This window comes from Uloborus diversus, chromosome 4 (genome assembly GCF_026930045.1).
Source record: "Uloborus diversus isolate 005 chromosome 4, Udiv.v.3.1, whole genome shotgun sequence".
Taxonomy (NCBI): Eukaryota; Metazoa; Arthropoda; class Arachnida; order Araneae; family Uloboridae; genus Uloborus; species Uloborus diversus.
In genome coordinates this window covers 26,961,417-26,980,689 of record NC_072734.1, presented here as the reverse complement: position 1 = coordinate 26,980,689, position 19,273 = coordinate 26,961,417, and the positions used below count along the sequence as shown (strand labels likewise).

Here is a 19,273-nt window from a genome sequence, read left to right as displayed (position 1 = left end):
AGGTTTTAAAAATTTATAATTCGTGGTTTGTAGAGAATAATGATTCTATTGTGCGAACAATTGTTGCGGTGAATTGATTCTTAAATTAATACCTTGAGGTTATTTTTTGTCAGTTCCAAGTAAAAGATTTACATTAGTTTCATCGGGATAATTATTGTTTTAAGGAGTTCGTTTTTTTAAAAAATGAATCTGATAGTAGAGGTGGTGGTGGAAATGAAGAGAGAGGGAGAGGAGAAGGTTTTCTTACATTAAGTTAGTAAAGTTCAATGAAACTGATGTCATTGAAACGCTTGAAGCTATCTTTGTAATTTTTTAAAGCTATTGTCTTCCAAATTGCTACTGACAACAACCGTAAAGCTCATTTTAAGACTTGAATTTAACACCTACATTGTTATGCCATTCTTGACTTTTCACGAATTTAAAATGAGCTCAAAGCAATAAGTAATGTTTCCGAACTACTGTGCATTTTACCAACGTGCTTTCCATTTAATGACAGTAGTGTAAAGAAGTTTGAACAGAATATTTCAACAAATGTAACGAAAACAGTTGTTGCTGCAATTTTTTTTTACGCGTTTATGATGGTTTGTATTGAAAAAATGCTTCGTTAGATCGAAATTCATTTCTGAAATTTTTTCTTTAATGCATTGTCTTTCCTGAAAGTATTTAGGTACTAAGTTTATGAATTGTTAAATGGCAGCAGTTCGTTTTCTTACCTTAAAAGTTAGAAGAAATGTTCAGGAAAGTCATTTTTCCTTAGTTCGAAGGTAGTCCGTACGGATACCCATTACCTAATAGTTTTTAAACGTTTTTAAAAGTAATCGGAATTTTATTAGAAATTTGAATCATTTTTACTTACTTTTAAGTTTACTGACTGCTCAATTGCGTCAGATCATTAGAAACTAAAAACGCTTTTACTGCTTGTGGGACATCAAAATCAAGTTTATTGTTTCGTTTAACTGCTGGATGGCAAAAATATTTGATCTCCCTTTGGAAACTCATAGCGGCCAAAATTGAAATGCTAAAAGCCAATACGATAGGACTAAAAAATAATAATAAAAGATCAGTTAATAAAGGGTTGAACAGCGGCGACAATATAATAGCGGTGTATCTCAAAAAAAGGGGAAGGGGGCAACAATATTTATTTCATTAGAAATTGAATTTAACAACGTATTATTTATTATCTAATCACAGTATTGGTAAAAAGTGAAAAAGTTAAGTAACCTAACTGGTGCGGTGGTGTATAAACGGTAATGATAATTTGTCTCACGTATTTAAAATTTCCCACTTTAGAAGAGAAAATATTTTAACTTCAATGAAACACTATTAAGTCAGACCATGAAAACCAATCCGTAATCATATCATGTCATACATTTTTGAAATATGTTTTAGAATTTTATAATAAATTAATGAAAGCTAGTACAACTTAAACTTTTATTTTCTTCAATGCTGCTTAATCCACATCTACTACCTATCGTCTTTGAGAACGATATACAACAACCAGACTTTCATTGACGTGTAATAATCAGTCCTCCATTGACATGTAAGTCTTTTCGTCACCAATGCGTACCAATCAGCCTGTCGCTGATGTGTAAGGAATAAATGCCTGTATGTACATTCCGATAAAATGAGTCCGGCAATACAGTACTTACCTTTTTGAAGTTCTTGCTCTCGTTGTAACGATGGTAGACGATGCCTTGGGAATGGACGTAAGCTCTAAGTGGCAACATGGAGGTGACTAGGACGTACAGCCGGATGCTGACGGGCTGGCCAAAAACGTTGAAGGGATTACTGACTAATTCTTGTGCTACTGCGCGTCGCCTGCTGAATCTGAAAGGGAAAACTCTATTTGCAGACAAACATTTTATTTATATGTTAAATGTTAACTGTGGTAACTTTGGCCTTTGTGGTCAACATTGGCCCAAAAAACGAGCACAGATTGTGTATACTTTATTAGACAGCTGTGTGTTAGAAGTATATGTACTATGCTAAAAGTGGAGGCTGCGGACCATATCACCTCAACAAAATGATTATTATAAGATTATCATGATGGTTATGATTCTATCCATAGTAGTCATAAAAAAATGTTTTTCTCGGGAGAGGGTAGAACCATAGATGGAGTATTAACTAGATACACATCGAGAAACCAGTTTCATGGGCCACATAAAAAGGCGGACAAGAATTCGAAAAACGCATGCGCGCTCACAACTTTTGCCGTCGCATCCACCGGAGATCAGTAGTTGCATCCTCGTAGGCTGCGCTTTTACCCGCTCGCTTCAAGATTCGTAAGTTCAATGGCAGCGAGTGGCTGCTGCTACGGAGTTGTGCATCTAGTTATACGAGATCATGTTATCTAGTTATAGGAGTAAAACATGATGACCTACCTGCACTTCGAATACTAGTTTCTAAAGTTACAGTGCATTTCTGAAAAAGTAAGTATGTAACTAATTGTAAATTTTATGACTCCCTCCAGTAACAATAATTGAAAACATTAAGAGGAATTAATAATACGTGTAGAGAAAATTGCAGGCTTACTCGTCAATTTCTGCTTGTCCAACTGGCGAAAATACGTCAACTAATCTAGGGCCGGAGGCGGTGCCCGTCTGAAGGGGCTTGAGCAACCACTGGCTGGAGTAACCTAACGATTCGGCTATATTCACAAACTCTTGGTATTGCATTGGCAGAACGAAACACTTGGGAGCCGGTGGCATGTCCTTCAAACCTGCGAAGTAAAAGACGATAAGGCGATGTGACTAACATTGAATTTTACCACATACAGTCGAACGTCAAAAATCCAAACTAATTGGATCATAGGTCGGTTCAAATTTTCCAATTATTCGTATGCTCGAAAATAACTAAGAAAGTTTCGTTAAGGAAAATAATATGCCATTTAGTCAAATGAAGTGAATATGAAATATGTATGTATATAACATACAATACCACATACTAGGCCAATATACATAAGTTTAGACCTTCTGCACACGAAGCAACTAAGTTGAATTAACATTTGAATGGCCGGTTATTGGGAAGTGTCACCAGATATTTTATTTATTTCACAAATGCCGGGTACATTGACCATTAGGCCATAAAACCGCGGGCTCTCCAATATTTCTCCACAACACAATTAAAATTAGTTAGTGCAGAGCAGTCGTCCAGATGAGCAGCGTCCATGATTTGTCCAGAGTTGCATAAAGTGCAGGTCGGGGAGTGTCACCAGATATAAAAGTGAAGAAATCGCCCGGCATCCTTCACCCGACAGTCAACTCATCAAGTACAGGCATCACTATCAATCTCATCCTGACGAGTTGAATCAAATTCTTAGTTGATTCAACTCATCGGGGCATTGACAAACGTTCCCTCTACACACGAGTAAACCAGTTGAGTCAACTCGATTCAGGTTTAGCTGCATTGGAGAGCAGCTGCTTAGAAAAACTCTGCTTGTTAGAAGAAAAGTTGATTCAAATAAGTTGCCTCGCGTAAAGACAACGAAAAACGCCTGTCAACAAGTTGACAGGCAGCTTACGAAATTTGATAAACTGCTAGTTGTGTAGTAGACCTGATGCTACAATATTGCAATTTTAACAAAAATTAACAAAAACCAACCTACTGTTTACTGAACATAAAGGAAATACAAAAAAAAAAAAAAAAAAATATAGTGCCGTTCATACAATGTAAGAAGCTTTTAAGAAAATTGAATGAATTTCTGAAAAATACGCAGATTTCACACGAAGAAAGTTGAATCAATTTTGGTAAGGAAAAACTGATTTTAGCTCATTTAAAAAAAATAACTGATTTTTGACTGAGAGAGGTTTAAACTTCTTTTCCTACCCGTCAAGTCCTTCCTTTCGATTTATTTATAAAAGTATAAAAGGTGAGCTTGATTGCTTTCTTGTTGTTTTTCTGACAAATGTATCTGTTCCTTAGTAATTATCGAGATGTATATATTAAAACGTTTGGATTTTTGACGTTTCGGATTTCTGACGCTTGGATTTTTGACATTATACTTTAAATTAGAATGCATGTTATTTTGAACTACTATGCAAATATTTAATGGTAAACATAAACGAAAGGTTGTGAGAACGGAAATAACACTTTGAAATCAATCACGCTCATTCAGTATCACTAGGCTCAAAGCCCAACTCAATAAATATATAACATGGAAATTTATGCATAAAAGAAGTGTCAGAAAATCTCAACAGTACAAACCTATTCCCTGTTTCAGTCTAAATTTACTTCTAAAAAAATAAATTAGTTTTTAGTTGTACAAACGCAGATGAAATTATTTCTGGGGGAAATTTACCACTCACTTGACTTCTAACTCCAATAATTATTTTATGAACTTCATTTTTTTTGATAAATACAGTGAAGCACCGTTTATAAGTTTCTGAAGGGACTGTATGAAAAAAGCGTACAAATGAAAAAAAAACGTATAGCAGGATACAAATATATGTATTAAACTCTGCAGGGACCGAACTAAAAAACGTATAAATGATAAAAACGTATAAAAGAGAAACGTATAAACGGTGCTTCACTGTATATATAAATAAAACAATAATAAATAAATAAATGAGTAAACTAAGAAATATGCACTCTTTCGTAATAAAACCTATTAAATATAACATGTTTGAAAATTTTATGGGCATAGAGTATAACTTTAAGCAGCGTCATTTTAAGAGTCATATAAGCACATGAATGCACACAAAGAGTATATATACACAATGCTTTGCAGAGAAAGATACTTGCATAAGAACTTCAAATTTTAAATATACAATTTGCAACAAACTATAAAATAAAAATGTCTTAAATATATGGTATTTATGCCGAAATCTGTTACATTATTTCAAGATTTAACTCACTTTGGAAAAAATATTGGCATGAATGATAAAAGAAGTACTTTTAAAAAATAAGCTTAAAGATAAGTTAAAAAAAATACTTACACAAATATTTTTACTTAAAGTGAAACATTAAACTAAAAGAACTCAACCTAAATCCTTTCAATTTTCTGCTACGGTTGCGGTTTGAGGGGGGAAAAAAAGCTGCACAATTTCATTATTATTCGCTGCGTGGCAACACTAAACGCATTCTAAATCCAATTAGATTTTCTTTTACGGGAGTTCAAGCGTACAGAGATAGGAAAGCTTAATTCAGTTGGAACCTAACACAGATCAGTTTTTTTTTTATGTTTTTAAGTTAAAAAAAAAATTTTGTTCTTAAATTATTTGCTTTATTTCCATATTCTTCCTCCCAACATAAACGTTGTTGTTGATAAAACCTTTTTTTACATATTTTTTAGAAGTATTTCCTTTGCAAAACTACTACTTTAGATTATTCATTAAATATTCCAAAAAGAAATAAACTTTTATTACTAAACGGAATTAACTATGGCGACAAATATTTTCCGTGCTTACAAACAAAAATTCCCATTTCTTGAAAAATTAATGCAGGTAAAAATATCAATTCCGTTTTCATTTTTAGAATTTACATTTATATTCCTTTAGAAGTAATTGATTAGAATACATTATACATTTTATGACTTCATGTTTTTTTATTGTAATTTCCAAGTGGAACTAAAGAATTCATTGGTATAAAAATAATTCTCCCCATTCATTTTTAATGGACGGAGGAAGTAAAGCAAATCGCTTTGCTCAGGGAAGTCTAACGTTTATTGTCTTGACTGCTAAATTTATGCAAGGAAAATAAAATAAAAGGAAACAGCATTAATATCTCCTTCAGCATTAAAAATGAATGAAGCATAGAAGTTATCGCAGGTATTTTATACCATACTCGGTAATGTTTCACAAATTTCCATACATTGCCTTAATATCCAAAAATTTTCTAAAATCTGAAATATATTATGTGGGGATATTGGCAATGTTTTTGTTTTATCGCTATTGAAAATTAATTCACAGTCGGCAACATTCTGAAACTGAATAACAACCCTAATATTTAACTGCATTTTTGAGCAAATCTGCATGGAAACTACTTATTTGGTGATATCACACATTATTTTGTTGTTTTAAATTGCTTTTAAACAAAACAATCAATGAAAAAAAAGTTCCTTTAAAATATAAAAGGGGCCACCAAATGACTAAATTAAACCATTTTTTGGTATTAAAAGCTCCATTAAAATGCAAAATAACCCGCCAAATAAATGAAATGAGCCATTCTGCCATGGGAAGATAAATCTGCAAGTTTTCATTTTTTATTTGTTCGAATTTTTTTAAAAATCTATTGTGCGTTAGATTTATTACAAAAGCTTGCCTTTTTGGTTTCCGTAAAAAATAAAGCACGAAAAAAAAAAAAAAAAAAAAAAACCAATTACAACAGTCCACTGTAGTTTGTATGGAATCCAAAACACTCTTCTTTAACTATCTCAAAAACTCAATTCTGCGGATACTACCCTTTACTTTCATAGGGCAGTATGAACTAGCAATATAAAAAAAATTAAATAGCATTGAAAGCTACCTTAAAATATTTAGAGCTTGATGACTATAATTCCAATAATAAATGCAACAATTTGCACGGAAATCACACTTGATTGGTGTTACAAAAAACCATTTTGCTTGAAAACGAAGACATGAGAGATAAATTGTTTTTCATCTATAACTATTTTTTATTACTAACTCTGCTAACGAAGACGACGAATAATTTCTGCTCTTGCACTTAATAAAATAAAATAAATAAAAAAAAAATGAATTTTTGGCACCTTGAATTCAAATTATGTTTTTCGCAATCACGAGCGTGTGTGTGTGCTAACGCGAGCGTTTTTAGTATGTATACACGCGTGTGTGCGTATGCCCTTGCGTGTGTGTGTAAGCGCTCGTCTGTCTGTAGGCGTTGGTGTGTGTGTGTATGTACGCGCGTGTGTAAGCGTTCATGCGTGTGTGTGTATGTACGTGCGTGTGTCAAGCGCTCGTCTGTCTGTAGGCGTTGGTGTGTATGTACGCGCGTGTGTTTATGGGTTCATGTGTGCAGGCGTGTGTGGGTGTATGTACGCGCGTGTGTAAGCGTTCATGCGTGTAGGCGTGTGTGTGTGTATGAAGGCTTGTGTGTGTGTGTATGTACGCGTGTGTGTTTAGGATATGTACGCAACCTGGAGACTTGGTTCGCTACAGGAGCAGCATCGGGAGGGGCCGGTCGACGGTGGTGATGCAGAGGAATACGGGGGAAAAGTCAAAAAACATCATTCAACTGTATGAAAACAATAAGCAATTCGTGATTGCTCAATAAGTAAAAGAAAATTAAAAAAAAAAATCAATGGCAGTGAAAATACTACTAAATAGAGCGCTTAACTTTTCTAGTTAAGAGGTGAGATTGGTATTTTAAACCAGTAAAACTTGATGCAAAAGAATGAATGGGTGATCAGAAAACAAAAGCAAGTATTTGCATGTGAATTTACTTTCAAATATGTTCTATTTCTTACTAGATAATGCTTTTGCAGAGCTGGTTGTAACGCATAAGGAGTCTTTTTGCCACAACACAGTTCGAATACCTGGAATTCGATTGACCTGCAAAGGGAAAAAGATAGTTAAAACACTGTGACACATTTTAAAGCTTTTCAAAGGAAGTATAATGTTATTTGAATAATGATAAATATTATATTTTATCCTGAGAGAGCTGCTGAGAGTAAATTCAAATGAAATCAATGAAATTATTTTTTAGAAAACACTGGAGCCGTGGAGCATTTTAAAAATTAAAATCAATAAAGAATTATATTTCAAAAGTATTAGTTATATGAATGTATTGATTATTCTCTAAAATATAACAGTTTTGTGCCTCTGTCACGTTAATATTCGATAGCAATTGCTGGCCAAATTTTTTTCTTTAATTTATATGTTTTTTCAGATCATAAGAAAAGGACTGCAAAATTATTAATGAACTGTTTGAGATGAACTTAATTTTAGAAGAATTTTTTTTTTACACGTAATTAATGAAAACATGTCCTGTTCTGCTTCCCTAGTCGCTAATTAAACCAGACGTAGATAACCTTAATATGCAACAATACAAGAACGATTTGCCAAGAAAAAAGTTTTCAAAAGATTTTAAATAGGTGCCCCTTACGTTAATGATGTAAGTCAATCCATTTGAGTAGTAATTTATGTTACTTTAAATTCTCACGATCCCTTATTAGTATAAAATATGTTTTTATACAACTCTGATGAACGATTAAATAATTGCAAAAACATTCGAAATATTGAAACCTTATTTCCACCCTCAGTAAACTTTAGCTTAGCATGGAGCACATACTAGCTTAGATGCAACCGCACATCTCCAGTTACCAGCGATAATTTTCTTGTTGCAAACAGTGAGTAAAAAATTCCTTCTTTGAAGATTACCGTTTATTGTTACGTAATCGTGACAATTAAATCAGCAACAGTTAAAATGGATATTTAGTTGTCCATTCTATTCTACATATGCGTTCATATGCATATGCTGTAGAACCAAAAAAAAAAACATTTGATGTTCATTCAGAGGTATGTCAAATGAAAATTTAGTCCAAAATTTTAGTGAAACTTTTTCCGCGTATATTACTTCCGGTACTTAATGCAAAGAAGTAACAAGAAAACTCTTTTTAATTGCCGAATATTTAAATACAGCATTTCGTAAAAAAATATTTTTTAACTACGAAGTCAACTGAAATTTTTTTGACACAATATTAGCTTTTTTTTTCTCAGCCATTTCTTGGTAGCACAAATTGATCATTGTCTAATTCCCCCTTTATTTCAAGGTTTCCTTTTTTAGTAGGATTTTCTTTCTTTTTTTTTTTTTTGCTTTCTTTACACTTAATCCTCCTAAAAGAATTAAATAATTTTTGAATATTAATTCTAGATTTTTATGGATGAAAATATTTTCAGCATGAATAATTTTTTAGTTCCTGCATTTTTATTATAAGCCAGCTTTTTTTTTCTAAGCCAATGAGAAATTCGTCATTAAGAGACCTAGAGTCTGAGTGCAGTATGTAACAATTGCAGCATCTAGTTAGTTGAAACTTTTCCCATCCCAAGTCTTGCAACATCTGCTGACATTCATTTGAGAATCAAAGTTGAAGCACTTCCGCAATGGCTTTGGCACATTCCTGAATGTGCCAAAGCCTTTTTCTAGATTTTTATATGATATTCACTCAAATGCGGATTTAGAAATGTTTCAAGGAGGAGGTTTTTGATTTTTTAACTTACCTTTTACTATGTTTCTGGTTTATTATTGGGGGGAGTGGGCTGCCACTGCACTTATAAAAAACAATTAACATATAGAGATCCATCCAAGGAGGTTCCCAAACCTGTTTCTTTTTTCCTTTTCCAAAAAAGAGGTATTCTGAAATTGCATTCTAAAACTTCAATTTTGTAATGATTCAGGGGGAATGTTTCGATACTCCTTTCCCCTAACATCATCGAAGGTCGTCTAAAGTTGCATATTTTTGAACTTCAGTTTCGAAAAATTACCAGAGGAAACGCACTGAACCCTTATTTCCCCTAAAACTACCTAAGATGCCCACAATCGTGTCTTTAACACGAATTTTTGCGAAATACCCGGGAGAAGGCCTCCAAATGCCTCCTCCTAAAATCGCTTTTTATAAACTTCAATATCGAAAATTTTTCCGGGAGGGAGATTTAAACTCCAACGTCATCGAAAATATCGTACACTTGCGTTTCAGAACTTCAATTTGGAAAAATTGCCGGTGCAGGGTCCCTCAATGGAGGGGTGATGGGGGCTGATCGTCCCTCCCCTGTATCCGTCTTGGTATTCATTCAGACTTCCTCTAGCTCGCGTATGAAGGAATCTTTCAATGATAATTCACATTTATTACTTCACACTTCTGAGCATGCATACTCGTATAGTCACAAAGGTTGTGTATGTTTGCATGCTTATACAGGGTGTCTCACTTAAATGTTTCAGGCTCCTAAGAGAGGTAGGATGCATCCTGACAACTCGAAATCATATATAGCAATGCGAGGTCGGAAATGCTTTCCCGACCCGAGAAATTTAAGATGTGCTATGAATATTCCAGATTCTTTGGAATTCCATGCGCCGAAGATGTGAAGTGTGCATTGTAGCCGGTTGAAAAATCTTCGAACGCTTACTTGGACCCGTGCACGTATTGCTTTTTTACGTGTAATGTAAAGCGATTTTTCACTTACGGTCTCTTTTTTTATGGTGCTTCTGGGAACATTACCGCTTTAGAAAGTATTTCAGATCTCGCATTGTTATATGATTTCAAGTCGTCATGATACACCTATTAAAAAGGAATAAAAGGGGGAGAGAGTTAAGAATTTAATTCTTGAAGCAATGGCCCCAAGTCACGTGATACATTTTAAAGTAAAGTGCTGGAAGAAATCAGGTTTCTTTCACTCGTTTCACGTAAAACAAGTCTCCCATTCGTTGATGTTGAACCATGTGACTTGAGATCTTTGCCTCAGCATTTCCTAAGCCAATGATTGAACTTGCTTCCCCCATGTACTAGTTTTTGCTCTAGGGATGCACCTTATCCCTCTTAGGAGTTCTGAAAAGTTTAACTCAGACACTCTGTATACATACATGCATAGATGCATATGTTTTGTTTTTTCCAAAATTATGTCCTTACCCAGGTGTAGGGCCTCAGGTTTGCAAGTTCTCTCCAATCGAAACAAGAACTGGGATCTCCATCGGAGAAAGCCATACACAGGAGCATCAGCCAATCGGAGGGTTCTTCTTCCTCGGGACTTTGCATATATTTCTCAGGCTCTGAAACAAATCGCACCATTATTCCATACACGAAAACTGTACACAAAATGTGTGCAGCCCGTGTGTTCCAGACCTATGCTGTAGTATAAAGACCCAAAATTTTTCTGCGTAAGCACATGGCAGCAGGTAAGAAAGGTTCACTATTATTTGAGCTGAGTGGAGCAGGCGTTGGCAGGAACCAGGCAGCAAAAGGTGCATCAAAAAACTAAAATTATTTAGCCGATCCATGTCACGTGAACTCGTCTTCTCCACTCGACCCTCTTCGATTTGAACGAAATTTCATAGAGGTTCAAACATGCCTTTGAAACTAACATATACAAATTTTCAGCTTCCAAAATGCAAATCCCGAGGATCTAGGATCAATAAAAAGAGAGGCTCCGACATGACGGATCAGCTTTATGAAACGAATTGCCATGTTTAGGCTAATCCCCCATTAGAGGCCATTTTGGAGCCCACTTTTTTTCTCTCTTTTTGAGGTATCTTCGATCCCTATGATTTGTGTCTTGGAAGCTGAAAATTTGCACAGGTTAATTTAAAAGGCATGTCTGCACCTCTCTAAAACGTCATCCAAATCGGAGATGGTCACGTGAAATGGAATAACTCAATGATGTTTAGTTTTTGATACCTGCCAAAGCCTGCGCGACTCAGTTTAAATAATAGCGAACCTTTCTTACCTGCTGCAATGTATTTACGCAGAAATATGTTGAGCCTTTATACTATGACGTAGATCTGGTCTCACGGGCTCTTGGACTAATACATTGATTTGTGTGCTTTAGGAAGCTAGGCAAGTCATATTATTGTCTCTAATATGTAGTGAAGTTGGGGAGACTTTTATTATACCTTCTATATTTATTAATTCCATAGACATCATTATCAGTTTTTGCATTTAAAAAAAATAGTGAAGCGTGGAATCTTCAGGAAACGCGTTTTGGATTCCCCACTACCAATAGTGGAATCATGAAATTTGACGTTTTTTCGTTCTTTATCATCAGCTGAAAGCAAATAAGCATTCTTGTACATACTGGGTGTCTTTCAATTGGAGCGGGTAGATGTTGGCGGCCAGTAACGGACATGTTGTTTTGGGGGCGTCTGTCTGATCTCTTGTGTATTATTCAGTCAATGATGCAAAATCACCGTAGCAAGCTAAACGTGATGAGATTTAACTATTAAAATAAGTGTTCGTTAGTGCAAACGTTGAGCGCGTTGCACCCATTTTACTGAAGATGCGGCGGCTCTTCACAGTCGTATATAGGACCAAGCCAACCCACACGAAGTTCACCAGGTGGCGATAAATGCACAAAAAAAAAAGTTTAGTGTGAATTTTGTTTTGTCTAGGGGCATGCAACAGCGAGCCGATCGCTACAGAACGATGACAACCGATTGCTTTTGGCTCAAACTTAACGATATGGACATAGACGACATGTGATTCGAACTGACGGTGCTACGTTCCACAGGTGCCACTATGCACTTTCTGCATAAAAGACTTGGTCATATGCTTTGTCTCTCGCAGAGTCGTCGTGAACTGGTCACCAAGATCGCGCAATTTGATTAAGCCAGACTTTTTCTTGCGGAGTTTCCTGAAGTTGCACGTCTATACAAATAAGCCACAATCCATCGATGTCCTCAAAAACGACATAATATAGGTCTTAGCTGAAATTCAGTTGGATCTATGCAGCAGAGTCATTCAAAATTGGATCTCTCGGATCCGGGCCCTCATGAAAAGCCGCGGTGGACATTATAACATTATCACATTCCATACATAGTGGTATGAATGGGACTTTAAAGTGCAAAAAGAATTTTGGTGATACCTCACACACAGCTTGTTTTATTCCATTTCAACATCAACCCGTTGTTCTTGAAAGACCCTTTACAATAAAACTAAAGTGCTAAAGATGGAAAAAAAAAGTAAAACATTTGCAGATACTGTGTTTTACTTTTCCACGGCATTATAAGCAAATTCAAATGATACCCATTATGTTTAAAAATATTTCAAAAATTCATGGTTGGCGGTTTACTACCTAGTTGTACTGCTAATTCATACAATACATACTTTTCTAAAACCTTATCTGCTACAACAATAGCAATAAGATTTAATTTGATTGAGAGAAGATGATAATTTTCACTAAAATAATTATGTTAATGTTAATTTTTAATTTCACTTAAAGAAAGTTTCGGTTTCATGCAAAAAATTCCACTCAGATTTTTTGCAGTTAGGTTGTACCTTTGGGAGCTAGCACTAAAATTTTATGAACACTACATTTTATGTATACATCTTTTTTTAATGTGGATTTAAGCTGCTATTTCTTTATCAACGTGTAGATGATTTCTCTGAGTGTGTAGCTTATTATTTTTTAAGACACCAGAAGCAGTCTCAAGTTTTCAGCAATTCACATTTCTTATGCTTCGTTAAGAGCACCAAATGCATTATTATTATTATTTAAAGTGTAGGGAAATGTCTCTGCAAAGTGAAAAAGCGGGCAAAGTGAAATGGTAAAATATTTATTCTGCTTTTAGTGCCCTCTATCTGGTAATATTTGAGCAATGTAGTAGCACTTGAAGTCTATTCCAGTCAAGAAATAAAATAATAGTTTTAAAAACTAAAAAAACACGCTTCAGTAGCAAAATGAACTAAAAAGTTAAAAATAATCTTTGGATGACAAGTATATAAAGTAATTGACCAAACACTTAATTTTGCTGCAGAAAAAAAGGGTGGGGAGCTTCTTATCAGTTCTTAAATTTCTTCCACTTGTTATCCATGCAAAAATGTAAATAGGCCCCACGCTTTTTTTCTATTACAGTAAAATTAAGTGTTTGGTCAAATATATTATATACTTGTCATCCAAAGATTATTTTTAACTTTTTAGTTCATTTTGCTACTAAAGCGTGTTTTTTTAGTTTTTTAAACTATTATTTTATTTTTTACTTTTTAGTTCATTTTGCTACAAAAGCGTGTTTTTTTAGTTTTTTAAATTATTATTTTATTATAATGAAATGTATCTTAGTATTCTATTGCATTATTTGCATTAGACATTTTGAATGCTCTCTGGTAAATTCATATGCAAACATTGTTACAGCGTCCGCAGTTCTGATTTGTACATTGTAAGTAATTCTAATAAGCCACTGGCTATTTGTCCAAAGGAAAGTTGGACCCACAAACATACCCACAAACATACAAGTTAAGCTAAGAAAAGCGTGTTAATTAGAATAAACTAATAACTTATCATTAATGAATTAATTTGCTTATAGAATATTGCATTGTCATCGGATCTGCGGTTACATTCCAAATTTTAAAAGAATCCGATCACAAAAAGTGGGCAAAAATTGAGTTGCAAGATTATAAATTTAACTTCGGTGTAGACGGGAATAGAACGCACGCCCAATGATTCCCGAAAGTGGACGTCAGCGAAAACTTGTGCCTAACTCTCATAAAGTGCTGGAATGTCCTAACAGTAATAAGGCACTAGCTCTTAATCCAAAGGAGAGTTACTCACATGCAAGTGAAGCTAATAAAAGCGTGGTAAAAAATACCGCCGAAGGTTAAAGCATATGATAACAGAAGCAATTTTCAAAAATTGATACCCGTATTGTAGTATTTTGTTGGAATTTAAAAAAATGTTTTTATATTCATAAAATGATAAAGTTATTTTTATTAAAATTTGAAATATAAATTGAAGCTTTCTAAGATTCGGAACAGCATTCATTTAGTTCATATTAAGCTTTTTTGTATTTCAATTTTTTTTTACAGTTAGTTATGTACATGCGGGGCTAGTGGATGGAGCGAAGTGAAAAATTCCTTTTTGGTTTACTCACTCAATCATTTACTAAATCACTTGCGCATTCATTTATTAAATAATTAATTTACATTCCTTCATAGAGTAATTCACTTATTTATTCATTCGCTCGTTTATTTTCTTATTCATTCACTCTTTTAATCACTCAATTATTTTATTTCATGTATTAATTAATTAATTTAATTATTCATTTCTTGTTTCATTATCTTTTCATTTATTCATTCAGCTTTCTATTTACTGATTCATTTGATCAAAAATGTATTTTACACTCGAAAACAAAATATTTCATTTGAAAAATATTCTATTTCTCACTTTGCCCAATAAAAAAAGGAAAATTTTCTTCTTTTTTTGAAGGCCCAAATTTACTGCCAAAATATAAAAATAATGCTTCAATGCAAGTTTTATTTTCAATACAGTGTTATTTTTCTATATACTGTACTTTTCAAAACAAACTTTTAATTTGTTCATTTTGAAGACATCCAGTCATCTTAACTTTACCCCCTACTTCTCAATTTAGCAGTTGATTTTTAATGTTTAGCTCGAAAATGATTTAAAAAAAAAGTTTTTAAAGTAATTACTTTTGTAGCCGAAATAAAGCTTAAAAACTAAAAACCAACAAGAAGTTCCGTCTAGAACTAGACGAGCCTACTTTCCCGTATACCCACACTACTTTCTAGTACCTGATCAATATTCTCAAAAATAGCTAAAATCGCAAATTTTTTCAAACATATTTTTTTAAATATTTTAAGCTGATTTCTAGGAATAAAATATTCATTACTTTTCTTCAAAAAAAAACGAACAAATAAAATAGCAGCACCTTTTAAACAAAGCAGCTAATACACTTCTTTCCATTAAAAATTTTTTTTAACAGCTTTCAAAACGAAAAAATAATAATAATAAGTTCATTAAAATAAATACATCATATAAAAAATCGTTTCTTTTTCCCCTGTTGCCAAAAAAAATGTTTTAAACTAATTAATGCACTTACCAAAATAAAAAAAAACATTTATCATAGAAGTCATAGAGCAGAGTCCTTCGGTTATGGAGTTTTTACTATCGTAAAAAATTCCCTTCACTTCTTTTAGAATTTATCAAATTTTCTTTTTCGAGAAATTAAAATGAACGTCACCAAACCAAGAACATGCTTAAAAACCTAAGATCTGACCATTTTTTAAATAATCTGTTTAAATTTAATATTTTTAAAAAATTACATAAATCGGTGAGCTTTCATTTTTTACATTTCTTGACGATGACATCACAAATTATGAAATGCCATTTTGTGTTGCCATTCACAAAGCAAAATATTTAATTCGCATCTTTACTCACGTGTATTGGCAACGATATGATTGATAGCAAGCGTAGAGTGCAATTTTAATTCGCTGCTTGATTATCATAACGTGGAAACGTAGTAGAAAGATGCAGCAAAGTGCATCATTTGTGACGCCACCAAAATCACGCCTTGTTTTCAAAATCGGACATTTTAAAAAATTAATGTAAAAAAAAATTGTTTGGAAAATGAAAGTTTTTTCTGGGACTATGTTATTTTTTTTTTTTTTTTTGCTCCTTCTATCCATTTCAATGACTAAAAGTAGTACTTTTGACTGAAGGAAACCATTCCATTGATGAAATCAAAGAAAAAATACTAACTGTACCTTGGTTACTATTATTGACGTATCAAACTTTCAGCATGATAGCTAAATGAATTACTATACTTACTAGAAGATCGCTACTCAGCGGAATGTTATAAAAACACTCAAAAAAATAAGCGTCTGTTCCGATACCATATAAAAAGGTCTCCTAGACGCAGTTGATAATCCTATTTCGTACATACTGTAAGTGTGTTTCTTCTATGTTAATTAAGTTTTACGTAATGTCTATGCTACATTTTACGTAAAATTAATATTTAGCCGGTGCGAGCAAAAAGCGCACGAGAAACAATAATCTAGCAAAAAAAAAAAAAACTTAACTTTCTCACAGAATTTATTTGATAGCTTTCAAGTTGCGTCATTCGTAAACAATCTCAACATAAGCCAAAATATGACACCTTTAACTATAATCACTCTGTATATGTTATGGGGTTGTTTCTTTCAGTCAAAAGTACTACTTTTAGTCACTGAAATTGATAGAATGAGTAAAAAAAAAATAACACGAACGCAGAAAGTACTTTAATTTTCCCAACAGTTATTTTTTAATTATTTTTTTTTAAATGTCCGATTTTGAAAACAAGGTGTGGTCTTTATGACGTCACAAATGATGCAATTTGGCGCATCTTTCTACCACGTTTCCAGGTTATGATAATCCAGAAGCGAATTAAATATTGCGCTCTACGCTTGCTATCAACCATATCGTTGCCAATACACGTGAGTAAAGTTGCGAATTAAATATTTTTCTCCGTGAATGGCAACACTGAATGGCATTTCATCATTTGTAATGTCACACGACAGAAACGTAAACAATGAAAGCGCACCGATTTAAGTATTTTTTTTAAATATTAAACTTGAACAAATTATTTAAAAAATGGTCACATCCTGTATTTTTAGGCATGTTCTTTCAGAAAAAAATACTTTTAAAATTTTGGAAACGACCCCATTCTTAATTTTGGGACAGTAAAACAACATATTTAAAAAGCAGTATCATATTCTTGTACAGGCAAACCGTTCTGCTGAACCATTTTTTTAATGAAAAAATACAGGAATACTTGCAGATGAGATATTAAGCTTGGTTTTTACGATCAATCAATTTTAAATTTCAAATAGAAATTTTTCATTCAAAAAACCCTCAGTTTATTTGAAATTCAAACAGTAAAGTATTCTTAATGGAATAAAAAGCAGATATTATCAAAAATTTGCAAAATACGATAGAAAAACAAGAAGTTCCGTCTAGAACTAGACGAGCCTACTTTCCCGTATACCCATACTACTTTCTAGTACCTGATCAATATTCTCAAAAATAGCTAAAATCGAAATTTTTTCAAACATATTTTTTTAAATATTTTAAGCTGATTTCTAGGAATAAAATATTCATTACTTTTCTTCAAAAAAAAACGAACAAATAAAATAGCAGCACCTTTTAAACAAAGCAGCTAATACACTTCTTTCCATTAAAAATTTTTTTTAACAGCTTTCAAAACGAAAAAATAATAATAATAAGTTCATTAAAATAAATACATCATATAAAAAAATCGTTTCTTTTTCCCCTGTTGCCAAAAAAAATGTTTTAAACTAATTAATGCACTTACCAAAATAAAAAAAAAACAATAAAATGTCAACTTAAAGAAATAATTTTCATTGTCAAAAAAAAAAAAAAAAAAAAAAAAAAATCGTCTGCGCATATTTTTCAAGTTTATTCACAGAAAACTAAATTCACAACTCTAGCGCTCGAATACGCTACCTTGCGGTGATTTACAAAACTGCCGGAAAAACTAAATCTTTGCCACGTTGCGTTCCATGTGTGTCTGTTGACGTAAACACAGGCAGTTTGTTCTGAGTATTTATTAATGCAATCGATGTATCTTAGTTCGATTTCTGTAGCTTTCAGCTACAGAAATTGTTTAGTCCCTTAGTAGTATTCTCGAGCTTCTCAGAATAATGTTAGTTTTTCTTATTTCCTTTTATAATGTGAGTTGATTGAGAAATGATTAAGCGAAAACTCTGGATTAAGAAACTTGGATAACGTTATACAAGGTAAAAAATTTTATTGTTTTGTATGAATTTGTAAGAATATGGGTTTTTTTTTAGCAATCACGATTGCTTATTGCTTTCATTTGACTGTCCTTGACGTTACGGTTCCTTTTTCAGCTTGGACCAGGGCTCACCACCGTCCACCGGCGGCGGCGCGGCTGGTCCTGAGCACTGTCCCCCGGAATCCACTTTTGCTGGACGGTGGCGTCCATGTCCTACACACGCATGCTCATACACACCCCCCTACGTGCGCACGCCTTTACACACATACACACGCCTACGTGCACACACGTACGCCTACACACACAACTATACACACGTAACCACCCAGGAGGAGGGACATGCTTGGGGGGGGGGAGCCGTTTCTATAAACAATAACTCTAATCAGTAGGGTCTTGTCGCAACTCGTGATTGCGAAAAACATAATTTGAATTCAAAGTTTCGGAATTCAAATTAGAATTAACTGGGGGAAGTAGGTCACAGATTTTACTTTTTTTTTTATTAAATCTTAAATTAATTTAACTAACCATATTTTACAGCAGCATTCGGTTGGAATGGACAGTATGCAAAATATTTTCTTGAATATATTATCGTAGAACAAAATGAAAAATGTTTAACCGAGAAAGAATTTACTTTATTCATTTTATTCTCAGCTGAAAGGTTTCGCCAAATTTGTTTAGGGCTATAGTTTTAGTATTGTGCGAGTAAAGTAACCTTGGCGAGATTTCGCGTTTTTAGTTAAACCATTTTTAATTTTTATCATGAGTGGAATAAAATGGTAGTAAGATTACAGAATTCGATAAGTTAGAAGAAATAATGGTCATTCAACTAAAAAGAAAACTACTTCCATATTTCCTAGAGAATTTTGTTGATGATTTGCATAACATAACATAATTAAATCGTAACTCAGAAATTAGAAACATCGAAACAGAAAATTTTTAAATTAACCGATTCGGGAATTTGAGAGAAATAACTCAGCTACAAATGCAAAGCAATAAGCGCTAGCCAAGCAAGGCAAAGAAGCATCATCTTCTGTTCATAATATTTCGTAATGTCATATAATTAAATTATCTAGCATTAATTGTT

General features: G+C 33.3%; 1 protein-coding gene across 1 annotated transcript in view; it reads right to left on the bottom strand.

Annotated features, from left to right (window-relative positions):
• Positions 1 to 19,273, bottom strand: part of LOC129220418 (cadherin-like and PC-esterase domain-containing protein 1) — a 285,857-nt gene that overhangs the window by 122,101 nt on the left and 144,483 nt on the right. The window contains 4 exon segments of the mRNA XM_054854837.1: positions 1,650 to 1,827; positions 2,533 to 2,719; positions 7,421 to 7,505; positions 10,577 to 10,716. Coding sequence (XP_054710812.1) covers positions 1,650 to 1,827; positions 2,533 to 2,719; positions 7,421 to 7,505; positions 10,577 to 10,716 — 590 coding nt within the window.